Source organism: Procambarus clarkii, chromosome 74 (genome assembly GCF_040958095.1).
Source record: "Procambarus clarkii isolate CNS0578487 chromosome 74, FALCON_Pclarkii_2.0, whole genome shotgun sequence".
NCBI classification, from domain to species: domain Eukaryota; kingdom Metazoa; phylum Arthropoda; class Malacostraca; order Decapoda; family Cambaridae; genus Procambarus; species Procambarus clarkii.
In genome coordinates this window covers 10916379-10940050 of record NC_091223.1, presented here as the reverse complement: position 1 = coordinate 10940050, position 23672 = coordinate 10916379, and the positions used below count along the sequence as shown (strand labels likewise).

Here is a 23672-nt window from a genome sequence, read left to right as displayed (position 1 = left end):
CATGTCTCTGACCTTTCCACAGGCAGCTAATGACAGGATGACAGGCAATTTTGGGCCAGGTCCGACCCCTCCGTCACGCGAGCTGGGAGAGGGAGAGAGAGAGAGACAGAGAGAGAGAGAGAAAGAGAGAGAGAGAGAAAAAGAGAGAGAGAGAGAGAGAGAGAGAGAGAGAGAGAGAGAGAGAGAGAGAGAGAGAGAGAGAGAGAGAGAGAGAGAGAGAGAGAGAGAAAGAGAGAGAGAGAGAAAAAGAGAGAGTGAGAAAGAGAGAGAGATTGTGTGTGTGTGTGAGAGAGAGAGAGAGAGAGAGGGAGAGAGGGAGAGAGAGAGAGAGAGAGAGAGAGAGAGAGAGAGAGAGAGAGAGAGAGAGAGAGAGAGAGAGAGAAAGAGAGAGAGATTGTGTGTGTGTGTGAGAGAGAGAGAGAGAGAGAGAGAGAGAGAGAGAGAGAGAGAGAGAGAGAGAGAGAGAGAGAGAGAGAGAGAGAGAGAGAGAGAGAGAGAGAGAGAGAGAATGAGTACTGGCCATCATGAGCACAACACACTCATCACTCAGCTTCACAACTCATCTTAACTGTTAATTCCTCCCGTGAATGTCATTAACAGCTTGTCTGTTAATATGTATGGCGGAAAGGGCTCATGCATCTGTTATGACGGTCTAACAAGGGTGTTACAAGGGACCAACAAGGGTGTTACAAGGGACCAACATGGGTGTTTCAAGGGACCAACCAACAAGGGTGTAACAAGGGACCAACCAACAAGGGTGTTACAAGGGACCAACCAACAAGGGTGTTACAAGGGACCAACCAACAAGGGTGTTACAAGGGACCAACCAACAAGGGTGTTACAAGGGACCAACAAGGGTGTTACAAGGGACCAACAAGGGTGTTTCAAGGGACCAATAAGGGTGTTACAAGGGACCAACCAACAAGGGTGTTACAAGGGACCAACAAGGGTGTTTCAAGGGACCAATAAGGGTGTTACAAGGGACCAACCAACAAGGGTGTTACAAGGGACCAACCAACAAGGGTGTTACAAGGGACCAACCAACAAGGGTGTTACAAGGGACCAACCAACAAGGGTGTTACAAGGGACCAACAAGGGTGTTACAAGGGACCAACAAGGGTGTTACAAGGGACCAACAAGGGTGTTACAAGGGACCAACAAGGGTGTTACAAGGGACCAACAAGGGTGTTACAAGGGACCAACAAGGGTGTTACAAGGGACCAACAAGGGTGTTACAAGGGACCAACAAGGGTGTTACAAGGGACCAACCAACAAGGGTGTTACAAGGGACCAACCAACAAGGGTGTTACAAGGGACCAACCAACAAGGGTGTTACAAGGGACCAACAAGGGTGTTACAAGGGACCAACAAGGGTGTTACAAGGGACCAACAAGGGTGTTACAAGGGACCAACAAGGGTGTTACAAGGGACCAACAAGGGTGTTACAAGGGACCAACAAGGGTGTTACAAGGGACCAACAAGGGTGTTACAAGGGACCAACCAACAAGGGTGTTACAAGGGACCAACCAACAAGGGTGTTACAAGGGACCAACCAACAAGGGTGTTACAAGGGACCAACCAACAAGGGTGTTACAAGGGACCAACCAACAAGGGTGTTACAAGGGACCAACCAACAAGGGTGTTACAAGGGACCAACAAGGGTGTTACAAGGGACCAACAAGGGTGTTACAATGGACCAACAAGGGTGTTACAAGGGACCAACAAGGGTGTTACAAGGGACCAACAAGGGTGTTACAAGGGACCAACAAGGGTGTTACAAGGGACCAACAAGGGTGTTACAAGGGACCAACAAGGGTGTTACAAGGGACCAACATGGGTGTTTCAAGGGACCAACCAACAAGGGTGTTACAGGGGACCAACCAACAAGGGTGTTACAAGGGACCAACCAACAAGGGTGTTACAAGGGACCAACCAACAAGGGTGTTACAAGGGACCAACCAACAAGGGTGTTACAAGGGACCAACCAACAAGGGTGTTACAAGGGACCAACCAACAAGGGTGTTACAAGGGACCAACCAACAAGGGTGTTACAAGGGACCAACAAGGGTGTTACAAGGGACCAACAAGGGTGTTTCAAGGGACCAATAAGGGTGTTACAAGGGACCAACCAACAAGGGTGTTACAAGGGACCAACAAGGGTGTTTCAAGGGACCAATAAGGGTGTTACAAGGGACCAACCAACAAGGGTGTTACAAGGGACCAACAAGGGTGTTTCAAGGGACCAATAAGGGTGTTACAAGGGACCAACAAGGGTGTTACAAGGGACCAACCAACAAGGGTGTTACAAGGGACCAACAAGGGTGTTTCAAGGGACCAACAAGGGTGTTTCAAGGGACCAACAAGGGTGTTACAAGGGACCAACAAGGGTGTTTCAAGGGACCAACAAGGGTGTTTCAAGGGACCAACAAGGGTGTTACAAGGGACCAACCAACAAGGGTGTTACAAGGGACCAACAAGGGTGTTTCAAGGGACCAACAAGGGTGTTTCAAGGGACCAACAAGGGTGTTACAAGGGACCAACAAGGGTGTTTCAAGGGACCAACAAGGGTGTTTCAAGGGACCAACAAGGGTGTTACAAGGGACCAACCAACAAGGGTGTTACAAGGGACCAACAAGGGTGTTACAAGGGACCAACAAGGGTGTTACAAGGGACCAACAAGGGTGTTACAAGGGACCAACAAGGGTGTTACAAGGGGGCGGAAGAAGACCACTACACTGAGGGAAACTGTGTGTAGTGTTCATGTATAGGGGGCCTCGTAGCCTGGTGGATAGCGCGCAGGACTCGTAATTCTGTGGCGCGGGTTCGATTCCCGCACGAGGCAGAAACAAATGGGCAAAGTTTCTTTCACCCTGAATGCCCCTGTTACCTAGCAGTAAATAGGTACCTGGGAGTTAGTCAGCTGTCACGGGCTGCTTCCTGGGGGTGGAGGCCTGGTCGAGGACCGGGCCGCGGGGACACTAAAAGCCCCGAAATCATCTCAAGATAACCTCAAGATAAGATGGCTGGATCATACATGCTGCAGTGTGTCTCAGCTCTCAACACTCCCCATTACAACCTTCTCCATTAACACAATTTGGGCGAGATGTTTCTGAGGAATTAGTGCCACGTCAAGGACAGGTGAGTGAGCTGCGTTGTTGTCAATGGTGGTGGTGCCAACGGTGATGGTGCCAACGGTGGTGTCAACAGTGGTGTCAACAGTGGTGTCAACAATGGTGTCAATGGTTGTCGTGTCAACAGTGGCGGTGTCAACGGTGTACTGATGGTTGTTCACATCAATTAGGAACAGCAGCGGCCCCAGGTGAGAGCCTTCTGGAACCCCACTTGTTACATACACTTGTTAAAAAGCACATAAGGCGAACATCACTAAGAATTCTATCTAGGGACAAGTGACCGCGAGGGACGGTCAGGAAGCAAGACACACACACACGTCCTGGAAGTCAGGACATTCAACAAGGATATGCACGGCCGTAAGAGGGACAATGCAGTTTGGACAATAAGGAGCAGGGCGGCGCTCCATTAAGTTCCTGTGAGTTAAACGTGTACGGCCAATACGTAATCTCGCCAGAGCCGTTTCCCACCGCCGGTTACGGTGGTAGGAGGAAGGCCATAGAGACACGCTACCCTTAAGAACACGCAGTATGTTACGAGTAACAAACTATCGCTCCTGGCAACGGGCACGGAATGAGAAATTAATAACTTGGTAGAAGTCCAAATAAGGAACACCTTTACGGGAAATGGGACAAGTGAGAATAGCCTCCTTTGCGGCAACATCCGCATGCTCATTTAAGGACACACCAATTTGACTGGGAGCCCAGCAAAACCCCAGTCTTAAATCTACTGGAGATAAGAAACAGCATAAGATAAGACTACCACAGGATGGACAAGATTAAAGGACTCCAGAGCCATGAACGCACTGCAAGATTCAACTACAATAACAAAGAAAGATTGACAGCGAGAAAGCAGTTGACGAAGACTATACAAAATTACATAAAGTTCTTTGGAGGCAGGTAACACATTTAGGTGCTGTCAGGAAATACAGGAAATACAACAGAGTAGCCTACACCGTCGGCAGACTTGAACCCATCTGTGAAGACGGAGATGGAGCAGGAGTGAGAAGAAGAGTGTGCAAGGAAAAGGCGTTTCAGAACTGTAGGAGGGGTAAAAGCTTTAGTCATGTGGGTCAAGGTTCTACAAGACCAAAGAAGAAGGACCTTCCATGGGGATAAGGACAAAACGACACGAGGAGAAATATTGGTAACGCGAACCTAGAGAGAACCTTGCCAGCGAGACAATCATACAGAAAGGGGAAGGCGGTGAAAGGGAACAGGGACCACAGGAGGGGTAATGGTCAAAGTACGACATAAGAGAGAGTGAGGGTGTTGTTGGAACCGCGCAAAATAGCAAAGACAGTAGCGATCCTGTAGAGACAGGATGTCGGTCTCAACATACAAGCTATGGGTAGGAGTCGAACGAAAGGCACCAGAGCTCAGGCGTAGCCCAGTATGGTGATGAGCGTCAAGACGGCGAAGAGTTGAGGGAGAGGCAGACGAGTAAGCAGGACAGCCATAATAGAGTTCAGACAGCCCAAGAGAGAAATGTAAAGAGAGAGGAGCGTGCGCCTATCAGCTCCCCAGGAAGTATGGGACAAGACCTTAAGTAAGTTAAGGGCCTTAGAGCATTCAAATCGGAGGTAAGATATATGGGGTGACCAAGACCAACGACTGTCAAAGAATAATCCCAGAAGTTAAGCACAATCCTTATACAAAAGAGGATTACCATAAAGTGACAAATTTGATCGAAGAACGACCTGCTTCCAAGTAAAGGTCATATCACAAGTCTTAGTCGTAGAGAACTTGAAGCCATGAGTGGTGGCCCAGGACGACACGGCATCAATTGTAAGTCAAAGCCACAGTTGGAGGAGAGGCGAGTCATCACATTGTCAGTAGAAGGTAAGATCATCAACATGGAGAGCTGAGAAAATGCCAGAGGGAAGGAAGGAAAGATGACCATTGAGGGCAACCAGGAAAAGAGTAGTGCTTAGAACACTACCTTGGGATTAGCACAGGAATATCCCTGAAAAAAAAACATTGGGGTACACCTTCCTATTGCTGAAAAGAGGCAGAGAGTAGCACTAAGCCTCACTCTAAAGGAATAACTAGAAAGGAAGCTTTGGAGGAAGAGAGGGAGATTATCACAAAGGACAAAAAAACGAAGTTGGGACATAATATGGTATCTGCAGGTGGTGTCATACACCTTTTCAAGGAAAAATAGGACAGCAACATCGGGAGTCTTCCCAGCAAAGGCAGTACAAATATGGACCTCCAAGTTCACAAGGACATCCGTCGTGTTGCGACACCTGCAAAAGCCAAATTGAGAAGGGAAGAGAAGGTATAGCGTTCCAAGAACCCCATCAGATGGACATTGACCATACGTTCAAAGAGTTTGCAGATGCAACTCACTAGATCATGGGGCGGAAGTCTTTAGGGGATGTTCCTAGTGAACCAGGTTTCCGAATAGGATGAATAACCACCTCAAGCCAGTCCTCAGGGACTGACGACGACTCCCAGACACGGTTATAAATATTCAACACAAGAACGTGTATGGATGGAGATGGCGAAGCATCTCATAATGAATATTATATCTGAGCCCACAACCCTAGAACTGCAGAGGGCCAGGACAAACTGGAGTTCTGAGAGAAAAGATTATAGAGGAGCTGAAGATGAGTGCAAAAATCTAAGGGACAAGATTCAATGAAAGGCTTATGAGTAAGGAAAGGAGGAGGAAGATGAGAACCAGAGCTAACAGTCGAAAAGTGCGAACCCAGTTTGGTCACAACCGACATCTGATCACAAACAATAGAACAACGGAGGTGAAGAACTGGCAAGACATCTGGAAAAAACTTACCCATTATCTTACAGATTTTCTTCAAGATCAGAGGCAGAGGAGTGTCAGACATAATGGTGGAAACGAAAGATTTCTAACTCTTATGCTTTAGTTGTATAGATGGTCCTACGGACCACCGTACTTGCCTTCTGAAACAAAACAAAATAATCGGGCGTCCGTCAGCAGCGGTGTTTCTTCCAAGCTGCACGCTTACAGCAGACAGCCCGAGCACAGTCTGCATACCACCAGGGAACGCACTTCCGAGTGCCCCAGGAGGTACAGCGAGGAACAGAGCAGAGGGCAGCATAAAAAATTGTCATGAAATAGGAGGAGGGCGTGGGGCAGAGGCCGAGTGGAGAGGCTGGAAAGAGTAGTGCATAGGGATAAGAGGTTCCAGTTAGCCTTGGCAAACTGCCACCTAAGGAAGTAGAAGGGAGGATGAAAAGTGAAGAAAGTGAAAAATGAAGGTGAAAAATGAAGGTGATAAGGATGGGGAAATGGTTACTGTTATGGAGATCATCAAGAACATGCCAGGTGAAGTCTAAATAAAGAGAAGACCAGCAGAGAGAAAGATCAAGACAGGACAGGGTGTGAGTGCATGAGTCAACATGAGTGGGTTCACCAAAATTCAGAGCAGGAGAGGACAAATGGTTCAAGAAGGCTGCCACGGGTGTTTGTCAGAACATCTCCCCAGAGTGTATGCCGACAGTTAAAATCACCCAAAAGGAGCAAAGGCTTTGGTAAGAAGTCCAACAGGTGTTTAATTAAGATTAGGAAGAGAAAGCGGGACATTAGGAGAGAAATAAATGGAACAGACTGTGTACCATTTACTCACAAAGATACGGGCTACAGAACACTGAATGAGCGACTGAAAAACTAGGCGGACAAAGGGAATATCATGACGGATTAAGAGAGCAGTAGAGTTATGGGCCCCAGCAAAAGCTGTAGGGAAAGGAATAACCACGGAAGCGACCAGGACGAGCGCCAAGCATCAGCTCCAGGAGACAAACCAGGGAGGGGGCAGGAAGGACAGAAACAGAAGAGTGCACTGGATCAAGGGCAGCATCTGAGAGAGAATCACAGACCAAGGGAACCTCCACAGCTGGGATAGGCAATTCCACCAATGAAATGAGAGGGAAAGCAGGAATAGTGTTGGAGTCGGAAGGTGAGTAATACACTGATGAATTCTTACCTGCTGGGGAGGAAGAAGGAGGGAAGCCAGGCTTACGTTTCTGACGTAGACAGGCATACCATCAGCAATGTACAGGGCGACAGCCTCTACAATATCAACAGAAGAAGAACTGGCATGGGAAACATGAAGAAATGAGGAGGATGGACAATGACCTGGACAGACAGGCAGTGAGGAGGGCTGAGACGAATGATTGGGGCGAGAAGGGGGAAGAGGGCACAGGAGACAAGGAAGACTGGAAAGGAAGGAAGGAAACACCAGAGAACCAGGAAGAAGACCCTCTGACCCAGAATGTAAAAGAGCAGGTCGGGTGGTGGTGGAGGTGTCTGGGTCCAAGGCCTGGAAACAGTTGCGAAACTGAGAAGGCGGGAGCGGGAGAGAAGTGGAACGCAATACAAGCCTAAGACATGCCAGAGAAAGAGGGCAGACGACGAATCTGGCGTCTTGCCTCAGTTAAAGATAAACGATCGTGACATTTCAAATTGAGGATAGCTTCCTAAAATTTGTAGTGCACACATGTTCGGGAGAAGGCAGGGTGGGCGTCACCGCAATTGATGCAGTGAGCTTGGGAAGAAAAATAATCTGTCTTAGAATGACCCAATTCTCCACACATAGGGCTTAGAGACTCCTCAGTTGTGCAACTGAAGGGACCATGCCCAAATCTCCAGCCCCTGTTGCACAGGGAGAAGAATGGCTGTACTCCTGAATGGTGTTTCTGGTACCAGCAAGAATTATGGAAGATGGAAGGGATCTATCAAAAGTGACCTTCACCATGCGAAGAGGCTGGCGGCGACGACCACGAGGGGGTCGAGTGAAGGTATTTATCTGGAGGATAGAATGGCCTTGGGCCTCACGGGTATATTTAATATCCTCATGGCAGTGTTTCAGTTCCCTATCACCAGTCACAACATGGTGCAGGAGAAGAACTGTGCCAATGCTGGTATTTAACCAGGCATTTTTAGAGATTCGAACATGGGTCTCCCAATGCAGGACAACGAAGCCAAGCAGTCACCCGCTTCCTGAAGAGCAGTTGCAATGACACATGTACCAGTGTGGGTGACGTTAAAAGTGACAAAGGTGGTCACCAAGTCAACAAGGTGTTTATGGAGGAATATATATATTCCTCCATAAACACCTGAGATCAAAATACTTAGTCCATGTAGCAGGATCAAACACAGCCTGAAATGTATTATATTGGGAAGGAATCATGTGCATGCGGAATAGTGTTAGATTTCGCTGTAGAGGCTGTCACCCTGTACATTGCTGATGGTATGCCTGTCTCTACGTCAGAAACGTAAGCCTGGCTTCCCTCTTTCTTCCTCCCCGGCGGGTAAGATTCATCAGTATATTACTCACCGGTGCCGAGCACCCCTGGTAAGAGAGGGGGGGTAAAAAGGAGCAGTTATTACGAGAGACAGCCACGCCAGGTGATGAGGTGGTCACAACTGGGGGCTTGGGGCTGAACCCTGACACAAGAGGTGGGAGGGGAGCAGGGAGAGTCAGAGAAGCAGCGTGGTCAGGGCTCAATGTAGTGGGGACTATAGAGCCCGGGCTTCCAGCACAGTCTGACTCGCGGGGCCTGGTCGTCCACCCCATGAGTCTGAGAAGTTAAATGAGGGTCAGAGAACGGCATAAAAATGAACAGATAAAAATTTTGTCTACGAATAAGCCCCCATACCCAACATGTAGCCACAAATAGAGGACAGAACATCCGACAAGTTGGGCCCCTCCCCCCCCCCTTGGTTGCATTGTGGTTATGCAACTTGCAATCTCCACCTTAAGGACCGTAAGTCCGTCGGGATGGGGCTCAGCAATAAAGGCAAAGTTTGACTATAAAAGCGTCCCCTCGCTCGACAACGTCGGGTACTACTGTTCTATGGGTGAGAGTGTGCCTCCCCAAACACCCAGATGTCAAAACAGACGAAGACATTGGAAAGAATATGCAAGAATGGCAAAAAGTCGGCAGGAAGGAAAAACACCAAGGGGTGGAGTGGAAAAATGAAACCCAAGAAAGAGGAAAAAGCAGCCAGCACAATTAGTGAAGACGGCAGCAGGAGCATAAGGCCGCAAAAGGACAGAGGACTGTCCCATAGAGCATCACAACTGACAACCTGTCCTCTAAAAAGAACGTCGCTTTTGGCCGTTTGACCGTATGGCCGAATATGGACGTAATTTGAAAATAATAAAAAATGAAACTAAATTTGGGATTTTTTTTCAACAACAGTAAGTTAAGGGTCCTCTGATAGGTTAGGTGGGCAGGAAATTCTCATAAAGTTTCAAAACGGTATGAAAAACATTAATGGAAAGTTGCCTCTTCTAAGATTGCCGAGTAAGCCGAACGACTCAAACAGAAAACGGAACAGTACGTCACTTTTGTGAGTCGATTTCATTTCAAATTACGTCCAAATTTGGCCATAGCGCGCATACGAGCCAAAAGTGACGTTATTTTTAAGAGGACGGGTTGACCCAGCAGCCGCCCACCAAGTGTTCTCACAACGACAACGGGCTGGTAAGGGACGGGTGAGTACCTGTCGAAACATGAGGTTTTATTTTAAACTGTGTCCCAGACTTAGCTGTCTATCTTTATGAAATCGGAGGAATCTGTTGAGAACCTACATAATTTCATATTTTTACCCAATAATGCTACAAAAACAGATAGATTTATAAATAAATCAAATCTTTATTGAAAACTTTCAACATGTGCTCTAGTATCCCTGCATATTTCACATGTAACCTTAGCATTGCTAAAATTTGGAAGCATGTCAGGAGTTATGCCCCTTACACTCCCAGCTGAATGCGTACTTTAAGTTCAGCTAAATTACCGATCCTTTGGCGATAAACTTATTTATTTATTTATTTATGCATATACAAGAATGTACATAAGGAATGTGAGGATACAATTATGGTAATTACAGTCTTGTAAAGCCACTAGCACGCGCAGCGTTTCGGGCAGGTTTTAGACAGGCGTTTCGGGCAGGTTTTAGACAGGCAGGTTTAAACCTTTGTTTTTATAAACCCTCCGTGGTTCCGTCTCCCACCATGCGAAGAAATCCTGGGGTGTCAAGTCCGGAGACCTTGGAGGCCAAAGTCCACGTCCTTCACGTCCAATCCTCCGATTGGGAGAGCGTGTGTTGAGGTATTCTCGTAGTGCATAATGGCACGGCTCTCCATCTTGTTGCAAGAACATTATCAAGACTGCCATCAAGAAGCTGAGGTTCGAGAACCTGGTGAACCTGGTGAAGGGGAGCCGGTCGGCCGAGCGGACAGCACGCTGGACTTGTGATCCTGTGGTCCTGGGTTCGATCCCAGGCACTGGCGAGAAACAATGGGCAGAATTTCTTTCACCTTATGCCCCTGTTACCTAGCAGTAAAATAGGTACCTGGGTGTTAGTCAGCTGTCACGGGCTGCTTCCTGGGGGTGGAGGCCTGGTCGAGGACCGGGCCGCGGGGACACTAAAAAGCCCCGAAATTATCTCAAGATAGATTATCTCAAGATAAGTGTATCAAGGCAGACGGCGCCTGTTATCAAGACTGCCATCAAGAAGCTGTGGTTCGAGAACCTGGTGAAGTGTATCAAGGCAGACGGCGCCTGTTATAGTCGCTTCATGAAAGATAAACGTGCCCATAAATGTTTGGATTTAATCATTACAAGCCATATGTTAACTTTTCGAGAGTCACTTTGCCATTCTATAAATTCAGATGGTTTTTCATGGGACCAGATATGACAATTGTCTTGATGGATTTGACGACGTGTGTTGAAAATTGCCTCATCACTGAATAAGATCTTATCCAATAAACCTTCATTATTGATTTGACCCATAAATTCTGTACACCTTGCTGCTCGATTTGGGTAATCCTCTTCATTTAGGGCGCGCAGTAGCTAGACGATTAAACCATCGAAAAGGTGGCACGGGCATGAATAGCCCGTAAGTGGTGGCCCTTTTGAGCCATTACCAGTATCAAGAGCTGATACTGGAGATCTGTGGAGGCGCGACTGCACCCTGCGTGACGGGAGATGCCTCCTGTGGCGCAGTAGCTGAATATGATGAGCCATTTTTACCAGTGTGGAGCGCAAGATTCTATGATGTGTTGTGTTGGATATGTTGAGTGTTCCACTGGCGTCACTGACCGCCGTTAATGGTTCATCCGGGAACAATTGTCGTATTCCTTCGACACTCTCACATTCTGTCCTTGGACATCGTCCTCTTCCCCTGCAGTCGTGACCGGATCCAGTTCTTTTAAATTTGTTCACAAGTTCACGAATCGCTTTGTCTATACCCGCCAAACACACACCGAAACTACGACGTTGGTACAACGTTCGAGCAAGTTTTAACACCTAACCAGTTATAACAACCAATATAGCAAGTTGTAACAACGTTCTAATACGTCATAAACACGTTAAGCCAAGATGTAACAACTTTATTACAAGTTGTAACAAGCGGAAAATAGAGACAGTTACGGTTTGTGTTTCCAGGGTAGGAGTCACGCAGGGTGCAGTCGCACCTCCACAGATCTCCAGTATCAGCTCTTGATACTGGTAATGGCTCAAAAAGGGCCACCACTTACGGGCTATTCATGCCCGTGCCACCTTTTGGGTGGCTTAATCTTCATCAGTCATCATCAGTCTATAGGACTGATTCCGTGAAATTTCCTTGTAATCTTTCTCTGGTTTCATTATAACGCAACACTTTAATACGGAATGACGCAACGCACTGATAGGGGATGACGCAACACACTGATAAGGGATGACGCAACACACTGATAGTAGATGATGCAACACACTGATAGAGGATGACGCAACACACTGATAGGGGATGACGCAACACACTGATAGTGGATGACGCAACACACTGATAGTAGATGACGCAACACACTGATAGTAGATGACGCAACACACTGATAGTAGATGACGCAACACACTGATAGTAGATGACGCAACACACTGATAGTGGATGACGCAACACACTGATAGGGGATGACGCAACAAGGTGCGTCCTTGTCTATCAGGTTTAGGGACATGCAAAGAGAGCGAAAACGAAATTTATATATTTATAACACATGATAAACATCAATAAACATTGTTTTGCTAATTCGTCCGATTTTATAGAAATAGATAGCTAATTCTGGAACACCCTGTATATTATAGAAATAGATAGCTAATTCTGGAACACCCTGTATATTATAGAAATAGATAGCTAATTCTGGAACACCCTGATTTTATAGAAATAGATAGCTAATTCTGGAACACCCTGTATATTATAGAAATAGATAGCTAATTCTGGAACACCCTGTATATTATAGAAATAGATAGCTAATTCTGGAACACCCTGATTTTATAGAAATAGATAGCTAATTCTAGAACACCCTGTGTTCATTGCCATCAGTCTATGATGGCAATGACTGAGGTCCAGGAAACATTACAAACTCTCTACCAAAAATTAATACCAACACCTGTACCACGGCAGGCCAACACCTGCCAACACCTGTCATCCAAGTGACCAGCCAGATCTAACACGTGCTCCCCTCCACGAAGACCCTCAACTTAACAAAATAAAAACACCAAAGAACACTTATTCGTGGCCTTAAGCTCCTGGGGCCAGATTCACGAAGCAGTTACGCAAGCACTTACGAACGTGTACATCTTTCCTCAATCTTTGACGGCTTTGTTTACATTTATTAAACAGTTTACAAGCATGAAAACTTCCCAATCAACTGTTGTTATTGTTATAAACAGCCTCCTGGTGCTTCGGAGCTCATTAACTGTTTAATAATTGGAAACAGAGCCGCCAAAGATTGAGGAAAGATGTACACGTTCGTAAGTGTTTGCGTAAGTGCTTTCGTGAATCTGGCTCCTGGTCACGGAAAAGGTCAAGCGACCTTAAAGGGGAAACTGCACCAGAGATTTCGGCTTGCAGAAGAAAGGTTATCCTTGCACACCTACCAGCGTGAGGTTATATTTATACTTTCCAAAAGAGAGGTCACACGATGCGTTATGATGTTCTCCTCAACACGTGTTATGGTGTTTTTCCCCTCATCACTTTCCCTCACAATGAGTGTGTATCCCCCTCACTACGTCTTGTAGTGTGCCTCCCTCCCTCACTGCCTCCGACCATCACACTGTCAGCAAGCAGTGAGCAAGGGAGAACACCCGAGTATAAACTAAGAGCCTTTTCCAGGAGTATATTATATTTTAAGATCTAATTAGAAGAGAGAGAGAGAGAGAGAGAGAGAGAGAGAGAGAGAGAGAGAGAGAGAGAGAGAGAGAGAGAGAGAGACAGACAGACAGACAGACAGAGAGAGAGAGAGAGAGAGAGAGAGAGAGAGAGAGAGAGAGAGAGAGAGAGAGAGAGAGAGAGAGTGAGAGAGAGAGAGAGAGAACAGAGGGAATAAAGAGAAAATGTAATAGCAAAAAAGAGAGTAGAAGAGGATACAGGTAAGAATGACAACTGATGGAAGAAGAGAGAGAGAGAGAGAGTACATATTCCTAGTCAAGAGATAAGGAGCCAGTCCATCTGGCCACATAACACCCATTATTACCGAGGGTCAGCATCTTCGGGCTCCCCAACCCTCACCCTCCAGACATACCACTCCTCCTGGAGCACATCTGAGGACGACAACACTCCCATGGTGGCGAACACTGCCGTCTATGCCTCCTGGACCCGTCGAGCGAGACAGGTTCACGGGAGAGGTATTGAGCTTAATGTCAGGCATTCTGTGCAAGCTTCACCTGCTTTATTTTGATCTCCCGTCACCTGTTTCACTTCTTTGTGTTATATATAAAGCTTAAGACTTCCGTAGTGTGTCTAAGGAAGAGATCTAAGTGGCAAGGTGGTGATCCAATCAGCTTCATGATTAAAAACACACACTAATGTAATATGATTCATAAAAAAGTATAATTATGGGTGATTTCAAACTCACCCAGAAGAGGGATTATGATAAAGTTGGTTTTGTATCTGGTCAGTGGTGTAAAGTTTACTGTATCTGGTCAGTGGTGTTAAGTTTACTGTATCTGGTCAGTGGTGTAAAGTTTACTGTACCTGGTCAGTGGTGTTAAGTTTACTGTATCTGGTCAGTGGTGTTAAGTTTACTGTATCTGGTCAGTGGTGTTAAGTTTACTGTACCTGGTCAAAGGTGTTAAGTTTACTGTATCTGGTCAATGGTGTTAAGTTTACTGTATCTGGTCAGTGGTGTTAAGTTTACTGTACCTGGTCAGTGGTGTTAAGTTTACTGTACCTGGTCAGTGGTGTTAAGTTTACTGCATCTGGTCAGTGGTGTTAAGTTTACTGTACCTGGTCAGTGGTGTTAAGTTTACTGTACCTGGTCAGTGGTGTTAAGTTTACTGTATCTGGTCAGTGGTGTTAAGTTTACTGTACCTGGTCAGTGGTGTTAAGTTTACTGTACCTGGTCAATGGTGTTAAGTTTACTGTACCTGGTCAGTGGTGTTAAGTTTACTGTACCTGGTCAGTGGTGTTAAGTTTACTGTACTTGATCAATAGTGTTAAGTTTACTGTACTCACAAATTATCTGTCTCATCCATTGATGTAATGGTGACAGGTCTGCCAGAAGACGCACTTGGGGACCTAACCTGACCTAACCTAACCTAACCTAACCTAACCTAACACCTGGAGAGGACGGGTCAACTGGTCCATCCAGATTACAAGTGACGGGATGACGAGTCCCTCACACGCTTCCCCAGCTCCACACATCCCTCCTCCTCCACAGTGTTGTGACCGAGCCTCCAGATCAAGTTCAAGTTCAAATATGCTTATCGAGACAAGAAAGAAATACATCTCAAAGGGATAGAGTAGCTATTTCTACCCCTAGATCACCCCCTCTGGCTAGTATTGTGGCTAGGCAGCTCAGGCTAGAATATAATATAAGTCAACCAATCCTTGTAAAAATTTATTGTATGTATGTACCTTACCTAAATAAAATTGAATTGTATTGTATTGTATAAGCTTGGAGTTGCTATATGGTCAGATGTAACAGCATCATATATGCTATATGATGCTATATGCATCATTCTCAACACGGCAGAATTTTTTTTGACGAACTGGAGAGCAGATGAAAGAAATACGACCCGCACAAGCACACGGTCCTGGCAGAAACAAATGGGCATTTTTTTTTTCACCTGATGCCTATGATCACCTAGCAGAAAATAGGTTCTTCGGAGTTACGGGTTTCATCCTGGGGATGTGTGTTTGTGAGGGGGTCAGGAGGCAGTACATTAGACAAACGACGGTTTGAAAGGCGGAATCCAAGAGCTAAGAGCTCAATCATGAAGGCACAAATACTAAATACACACACACACATGACTAGGAAAAAGCCCTGGGAGTGGACATAGCACCAAACCAGACTCCAGAGCCTCGTACATATATAATAACGTCAGCCGCATACTCTTCGCTGGCAGAAGTCAGAACACAATTCAGGAACTTAAAAAAAGGAGGCTTTAAGATCACTTTATACCGCCTATGTGAGGCCAGTCTTAGATACAACAAACTCAAGATATCCCAAGGAAGGCTGACTAGTTATATCCGTACACTGGAGTAGGAAGGAGGAGGAGGAGGAAGGGAACTATCAGGGGGAAGCCACCGAGCCATTACGACTATACAGCACTGGGAAGGGGTCAGGATAAGGATTGGGGATGGGACGGGGGGGAAGAAATAGTCCTTCCCCGTCCCACTATGCCGCCCCATTGTGGAGCCCCCATCTTAATAGAGTAGGAAACTCGTGCAGAAGCAACGAGACTTGTCCCAAAATTACGAGGGATAAGGGATGAAGAGGGGCTGAAGGAACTAAACCTGATGGCGCTAGAAAGGGGAGAGAGAGAGAGAGGGGAAACATGATTCAGACGTATAAAATACTTAGGGGGGATTGGCAGAATGGAAAAATAGTAAATGTTTACGAATGCAGATGATGAGTCACAATAACGTGACTGAAATATGTTGACCAGACCACACACTAGAAAATGAAGGGACGACGACGTTTCGGTCCGTCCTGGACCATTCTCAAGTCGATTGTGTTCGACTTGATTGTGTTCCACAATCAACTTGAGAATGGTCCAGGACGGACCGAAACGTCGTCGTCCCTTCCTTTTCTAGTGTGTTTACGAATACCAATAGAACTAGAGAGTAGCGGGTAAATCGAATGACCTAAAGGAGCAAGCAGGTTGTAGAGGCTAACTCCATCCATAACCTTAAAAGCAGATATGATAGGGAAGATAGGTCAGGAGTCACCGCATTAGACAACCGGTGGCCTGGAAAAGCGGGGTCCAAGAGCTGGAGCTGGATCCTACAGGCAACAAATAAGTGAGTACACACACACGGAATTAAAGACAACAGCATTATTATAAGTGCTAATTTTCTTATGAAAACTTCCCACTCTACACACACCTTCTACCATCTAAATTATAGAGCGTGAAGATTTTTTTCATTTTATTGCAATGGTTCGTTAACATCCCTTAACAGCATTATCTTGAGGTTATCTTGAGATGATTTCGGGGCTTTAGTGTCCCCGCGGCCCGGTCCTCGACCAGGCCTCCACCCCCAGGAAGCAGCCCGTGACAGCTGACTAACACCCAGGTACCTATTTTACTGCTAGGTAACAGGGGCATAGGGTGAAAGAAACTCTGCCCATTGTTTCTCGCCGGCGCCTGGGATCGAACCCAGGACCACAGGATCACAAGTCCAGCGTGCTGTCCGCTCGGCCGACCGGCTCATTAGGGCATAGCATTAGCACAGTGTTATATGGTACTCATTGATGCTTAACCCGACCCTACGGTGATGGACAGGTGCCCAGTACTGTTCAAAATTGGGTTGAACTAACCCCAAGCATCTACACTCCAACCTTGAACAGACATTTTAATTTGTTGATATAATTTCCCCTGCCCGCTAGAGGCTCGAACACCCGACCTGCCGCTTGGGAAACGAGCGCTTCACCAACTGAGCTACGAGCTACCCACAATACAGAAAGATTTAAGAGGCACCAAACTGGAACATTATACCATCCCCCATGCGTCCACCTGAGCTCACAAGTATTATCAAAGTAAGAAAAAATTATATTCACAGAAGGAAAAGCAGATTCCAAACTGCTGGAATCCTTCGCTATTATGTTAGCTCGTTGCTCGGACAGTGTAACGCTCGTCACGCAAGTGGGAAGTCGGGTGTTCGAGGCTCCTAGTGCCCAGGGGCCAGATTCACGAAAGAACTTACGCAAACACTTACGAACGTGTACATCTTTCCTCAATCTTTGACGGCTTTGGTTACATTTATTAAACAGTTTACAAGCATGAAAACTTGCCAATCAACTGTTGTTATTGTTATAAACAGCCTCCTGGTGCTTCGGATCTCATTAACTCTTTAATAATTGTAAACAAAGCCGCCAAAGATTGAGAAAAGATGTAAAGGTTCGTAAGTGCTTGCGTAAGTGCTTCGTGAATCTGGCCCCTGGTGAGTGAAATTATATTTTCCACGGCATCGTGGTTGACAGTTTATTGTGGCTGCTCTGGAGAAGGTGCAACACCGGGCAACATAAATTATTCAGGAGCTAAGTCAACTCACGTATCAGGAACGGTCGAGGGCCACAGGGCTAGCAACACTACACACCAGGCACGAGGCGGATCTTATTGAACATTTTAAAATACTGAACAATTTGGAGAATGTTGACCCGAAAAATTTCTTCAAAAGGTGAGATGTAACACAAACAAGGAGCAACGGTTGCAAGCTCAACAAGCCACAATGTAGGACTGAGAACAGATGTTTTTTCACCCACAGGGTTATAACCCCATGGAACCCCCTACCCGCCGAAGCCGTAAATGCCAAAACTCTGTTAACCTTTAAAGTACGGCTGGAAAAGATCATCAAGGCAAATGGTGAGAGAGGGAGACCTTCGACAAGCCGCCGGCTTCCTGTCCTCGTAGAGGCCACTAGTGTTAGTGGCCCTCAGGTAAACTCGGGTAAATTAAATGACTCGGGCGAGTATCATTTTATTCTTCTGTGCTCAAGTGACAGCTCGAGGAAGACATGACACTCCAGTTTGGTGGCTCTGGAAGCCTTCTCTATGGTGGCTCTGGGAGCCTTCTCTATGGTGGCTCTGGAAGCCTTCTCTATGGTGGCTCTGGAAGCCTTCTCTATGGTGGCTCTGGAAGCCTTCTCTATGGTGGGTCTGGGAGCCTTCTCTATGGTGGCTCTGGAAGCCTTCTCTATGGTGGGTCTGGAAGCCTTCTCTATGGTGGGTCTGGAAGCCTTCTCTATGGTGGGTCTGGGAGCCTTCTCTATGGTGGGTCTGGAAGCCTTCTCTATGGTGGGTCTGGAAGCCTTCTCTATGGTGGGTCTGGAAGCCTTCTCTATGGTGGGTCTGGGAGCCTTCTCTATGGTGGCTCTGGAAGCCTTCTCTATGGTGGGTCTGGAAGCCTTCTCTATGGTGGGTCTGGAAGCCTTCTCTATGGTGGCTCTGGAAGCCTTCTCTATGGTGGGTCTGGAAGCCTTCTCTATGGTGGCTCTGGAAGCCTTCTCTATGGTGGGTCTGGAAGCCTTCTCTATGGTGGGTCTGGAAGCCTTCTCTATGGTGGCTCTGGAAGCCTTCTCTATGGTGGGTCTGGAAGCCTTCTCTATGGTGGCTCTGGAAGCCTTCTCTATGGTGGCTCTGGAAGCCTTCTCTATGGTGGCTCTGGAAGCCTTCTCTATGGTGGCTCTGGAAGCCTTCTCTATGGTGGCTCTGGAAGCCTTCTCTATGGTGGCTCTGGAAGCCTTCTCTATGGTGGCTCTGGAAGCCTTCTCTATGGTGGCTCTGGAAGCCTTCTCTATGGTGGCTCTGGAAGCCTTCTCTATGGTGGCTCTGGAAGCCTTCTCTATGGTGGCTCTGGAAGCCTTCTCTATGGTGGCTCTGGGAGCCTTCTCTATGGTGGCTCTGGAAGCCTTCTCTATGGTGGCTCTGGGAGCCTTCTCTATGGTGGCTCTGGAAGCCTTCTCTATGGTGGGTCTGGAAGCCTTCTCTATGGTGGCTCTGGAAGCCTTCTCTATGGTGGCTCTGGAAGCCTTCTCTATGGTGGCTCTGGAAGCCTTCTCTATGGTGGCTCTGGAAGCCTTCTCTATGGTGGCTCTGGGAGCCTTCTCTATGGTGGCTCTGGAAGCCTTCTCTATGGTGGCTCTGGAAGCCTTCTCTATGGTGGCTCTGGAAGCCTTCTCTATGGTGGCTCTGGAAGCCTTCTCTATGGTGGCTCTGGAAGCCTTCTCTATGGTGGCTCTGGAAGCCTTCTCTATGGTGGCTCTGGAAGCCTTCTCTATGGTGGCTCTGGAAGCCTTCTCTATGGTGGCTCTGGAAGCCTTCTCTATGGTGGCTCTGGAAGCCTTCTCTATGGTGGCTCCGGAAGCCTTCTCTATGGTGGCTCTGGAAGCCTTCTCTATGGTGGCTCTGGAAGCCTTCTCTATGGTGGCTCTGGGAGCCTTCTCTATGGTGGCTCTGGGAGCCTTCTCTATGGTGGGTCTGGAAGCCTTCTCTATGGTGGCTCTGGAAGCCTTCTCTATGGTGGCTCTGGAAGCCTTCTCTATGGTGGCTCTGGAAGCCTTCTCTATGGTGGCTCTGGAAGCCTTCTCTATGGTGGCTCTGGGAGCCTTCTCTATGGTGGGTCTGGAAGCCTTCTCTATGGTGGCTCTGGAAGCCTTCTCTATGGTGGCTCTGGAAGCCTTCTCTATGGTGGCTCTGGAAGCCTTCTCTATGGTGGCTCTGGAAGCCTTCTCTATGGTGGCTCTGGAAGCCTTCTCTATGGTGGCTCTGGAAGCCTTCTCTATGGTGGCTCTGGAAGCCTTCTCTATGGTGGCTCTGGAAGCCTTCTCTATGGTGGCTCTGGAAGCCTTCTCTATGGTGGCTCTGGAAGCCTTCTCTATGGTGGCTCTGGAAGCCTTCTCTATGGTGGGTCTGGAAGCCTTCTCTATGGTGGGTCTGGAAGTCTTCTCTATGGTGGCTCTGGAAGCCTTCTCTATGGTGGGTCTGGAAGCCTTCTCTATGGTGGGTCTGGAAGCCTTCTCTATGGTGGGTCTGGAAGCCTTCTCTATGGTGGCTCTGGGAGCCTTCTCTATGGTGGCTCTGGAAGCCTTCTCTATGGTGGCTCTGGAAGCCTTCTCTATGGTGGGTCTGGGAGCCTTCTCTATGATGGGTCTGGGAGCCTTCTCTATGGTGGCTCTGGGAGCCTTCTCTATGGTGGGTCTGGGAGCCTTCTCTATGGTGGCTCTGGAAGCCTTCTCTATGGTGGCTCTGGAAGCCTTCTCTATGGTGGGTCTGGAAGCCTTCTCTATGGTGGGTCTGGAAGCCTTCTCTATGGTGGCTCTGGGAGCCTTCTCTATGGTGGCTCTGGGAGCCTTCTCTATGGTGGGTCTGGGAGCCTTCTCTATGGTGGGTCTGGGAGCCTTCTCTATGGTGGCTCTGGGAGCCTTCTCTATGGTGGCTCTGGGAGCCTTCTCTATGGTGGCTCTGGGAGCCTTCTCTATGGTGGCTCTGGGAGCCTTCTCTATGGTGGGTCTGGGAGCCTTCTCTATGGTGGCTCTGGGAGCCTTCTCTATGGTGGCTCTGGAAGCCTTCTCTATGGTGGCTCTGGGAGCCTTCTCTATGGTGGCTCTGGGAGCCTTCTCTATGGTGGCTCTGGGAACCTTCTCTATGGTGGCTCTGGGAGCCTTCTCTATGGTGGGTCTGGAAGCCTTCTCTATGGTGGGTCTGGAAGCCTTCTCTATGGTGGCTCTGGAAGCCTTCTCTATGGTGGGTCTGGAAGCCTTCCCTATGGTGGCTCTGGAAGCCTTCTCTATGGTGGGTCTGGAAGCCTTCTCTATGGTGGGTCTGGAAGCCTTCTCTATGGTGGCTCTGGAAGCCTTCTCTATGGTGGCTCTGGAAGCCTTCTCTATGGTGGCTCTGGAAGCCTTCTCTATGGTGGGTCTGGAAGCCTTCTCTATGGTGGGTCTGGAAGCCTTCTCTATGGTGGGTCTGGGAGCCTTCTCTATGGTGGGTCTGGAAGCCTTCTCTATGGTGGGTCTGGAAGCCTTCTCTATGGTGGGTCTGGAAGCCTTCTCTATGGTGGCTCTGGAAGCCTTCTCTATGGTGGGTCTGGAAGCCTTCCCTATGGTGGCTCTGGAAGCCTTCTCTATGGTGGGTCTGGAAGCCTTCTCTATGGTGGGTCTGGAAGCCTTCTCTATGGTGGCTCTGGAAGCCTTCTCTATGGTGGGTCTGGAAGCCTTCTCTATGGTGGCTCTGGAAGCCTTCTCTATGGTGGGTCTGGAAGCCTTCTCTATGGTGGGTCTGGGAGCCTTCTCTATGGTGGGTCTGGGAGCCTTCTCTATGGTGGCTCTGGAAGCCTTCTCTATGGTGGCTCTGGGAGCCTTCTCTATGGTGGCTCTGGGAGCCTTCTCTATGGTGGCTCTGGGAGCCTTCTCTATGGTGGCTCTGGGAGCCTTCTCTATGGTGGGTCTGGGAGCCTTCTCTATGGTGGCTCTGGGAGCCTTCTCTATGGTGGGTCTGGGAGCCTTCTCTATGGTGGCTCTGGGAGCCTTCTCTATGGTGGCTCTGGGAGCCTTCTCTATGGTGGCTCTGGGAGCCTTCTCTATGGTGGCTCTGGGAGCCTTCTCTATGGTGGCTCTGGGAGCCTTCTCTATGGTGGCTCTGGGAGCCTTCTCTATGGTGGCTCTGGGAGCCTTCTCTATGGTGGCTCTGGGAGCCTTCTCTATGGTGGCTCTGGGAGCCTTCTCTATGGTGGGTCTGGAAGCCTTCTCTATGGTGGCTTGCTGTGGCTCAGTTGGTAGAGCGCTCGTCTCCCCAAGCGAGAGGTCGGGTGTTCGAGGCCCCTAGTGCCCACGTGAATGAAATGATATTATCAACGGTACTGTGGTTGACAATTCATAAGATTTAAATATGCGAGAATGTTCAGGGACGATGGCCAGATGTCTTGGACTAATGTAACCAAACTTTGCACGGTGACTGGTGGCTGGTTGGCGGTGTTCACAGGTGGGTCGGGGTTAACTTATATCGAGTATAAGTTGATATAACTACTATATCTTCACTTACATTCATCAAGCAGATTATTACCGCACGCCTATTAAATGTTAGTCTTATGAGACCTGGTTGATACCTGGTTGATGGGGTTCTGGGAGTTCTTCTACTCCCCAAGCCCGGCCCGAGGCCAGGCTTGACTTGTGAGAGTTTGGTCCACCAGGCTGTTGCTTGGAGCGGCCTGCAGGCCCAAATATACCTGGTTGATGGGGTTCTGGGAGTTCTTCTGCTCCCCAAGCCCGGCCCGAGGCCAGGCTCGACTTGTGAGAGCTTGGTCCACCAGGCTGTTGCTTGGAGCGGCCTGCAGGCCCACATATACCTGGTTGATGGGGTTCTGGGAGTTCTTCTACTCCCCAAGCCCAGGCCGAGGCCAGGCTTGACTTGTGAGAGCTTGGTCCACCAGGCTGTTGCTTGGAGCGGCCTGCAGGCCCACATATACCTGGTTGATGGGGTTCTGGGAGTTCTTCTACTCCCCAAGCCCAGCCCGAGGCCAGGCTTGACTTGTGAGAGCTTGGTCCACCAGGCTGTTGCTTGGAGTGTCGTTCATTTATTGATAACACAGTGTGTATGGAAGACGGTATTAGTGATGAAGGGAAAGTGGCCACTTAACCAGACCACAGATACACTAGAACATGAAAAGACGACGACGTTTCGGTCCGTCCTAGACCAATTATCAAGTACATTGTGGCCCACAACGGACCGAAACATCATTTCCTCTTCAAGTGTGTGGTTTGGTCAACATTCTTCAGCCACGTTAGTCTCACTCATCATCTACAAAGTGTGTGGTGAAGGGTAGGAAAGGTGGTCATGGGGGTCGCTTTAGCACTATGCCATGTGGTATTTATTTCTGTGATGCACACCCCCAACCTGTACATGTTGGTCATGTACATTGTACCCCACAGCAATTACCGTGCAAAATTGGACAAGACTAGCCCCACGCGTCTAGCCTCCAACCTCGAACTGACATTTAATTTCAAAGGTATTAACATAAACTGCAAGCTACAATAGCAGGGATAATAGCAGTCTCCGTGGTGTAGTGGTAAGACACTCGCCTGGCGTTCCGTGAGCGCTTTGTCATGGGTTCGTATCCTGGCCGGGGAGGATTTACTGGGCGCAATTCCTTAACTGTAGCCTCTGTTTAACGCAACAGTAAAATGAGTACTTGGATGAAAAAACGATTCTTCGCGGCAGGGGATCGTATTCCAGGGACCATAGGATTAAGGACTTGCCCGAAACGCTCCGCGTACTAGTGGCTGTACAAGAATGTAGCAACTCTTGTATATATCTCAAAAAAAAAAAAAAAAAAAATTAATTAATCAAATCAAATCAATAATTTGAGATAAAACTAACGTAGATATATGACCGAACCTAACCAACCCTATCTAACCTAACCTATCTTAAGCTAACCTCGTCTACGAGGGGGCCTCGTAGCCTGGTGGATAGCGCGCAGGACTCGTAATTCTGTGGCGCGGGTTCGATTCCCGCACGAGGCAGAAACAAATCTTGAGGTTATCTTGAGATGATTTCGGGGCTTTTTAGTGTCCCTGCG

General features: G+C 48.0%; 2 protein-coding genes across 12 annotated transcripts in view; both read right to left on the bottom strand.

The window, feature by feature from the left end:
* Nucleotides 1–23672, bottom strand: part of LOC123767372 (uncharacterized) — a 648238-nt gene that overhangs the window by 610642 nt on the left and 13924 nt on the right. The gene's annotated exons all lie outside the window — the stretch shown is intronic.
* The window catches only part of LOC123747494 (microtubule-associated protein 1B-like), a 38446-nt gene continuing 32846 nt past the window's right edge, over nt 18073–23672 (bottom strand). Inside the window, exon 5 of the mRNA XM_069313150.1 lies at nt 18073–21918. Within this exon, the coding sequence (XP_069169251.1) occupies nt 18073–21918 (3846 nt within the window). The remainder of the gene's footprint in view (nt 21919–23672) is intronic.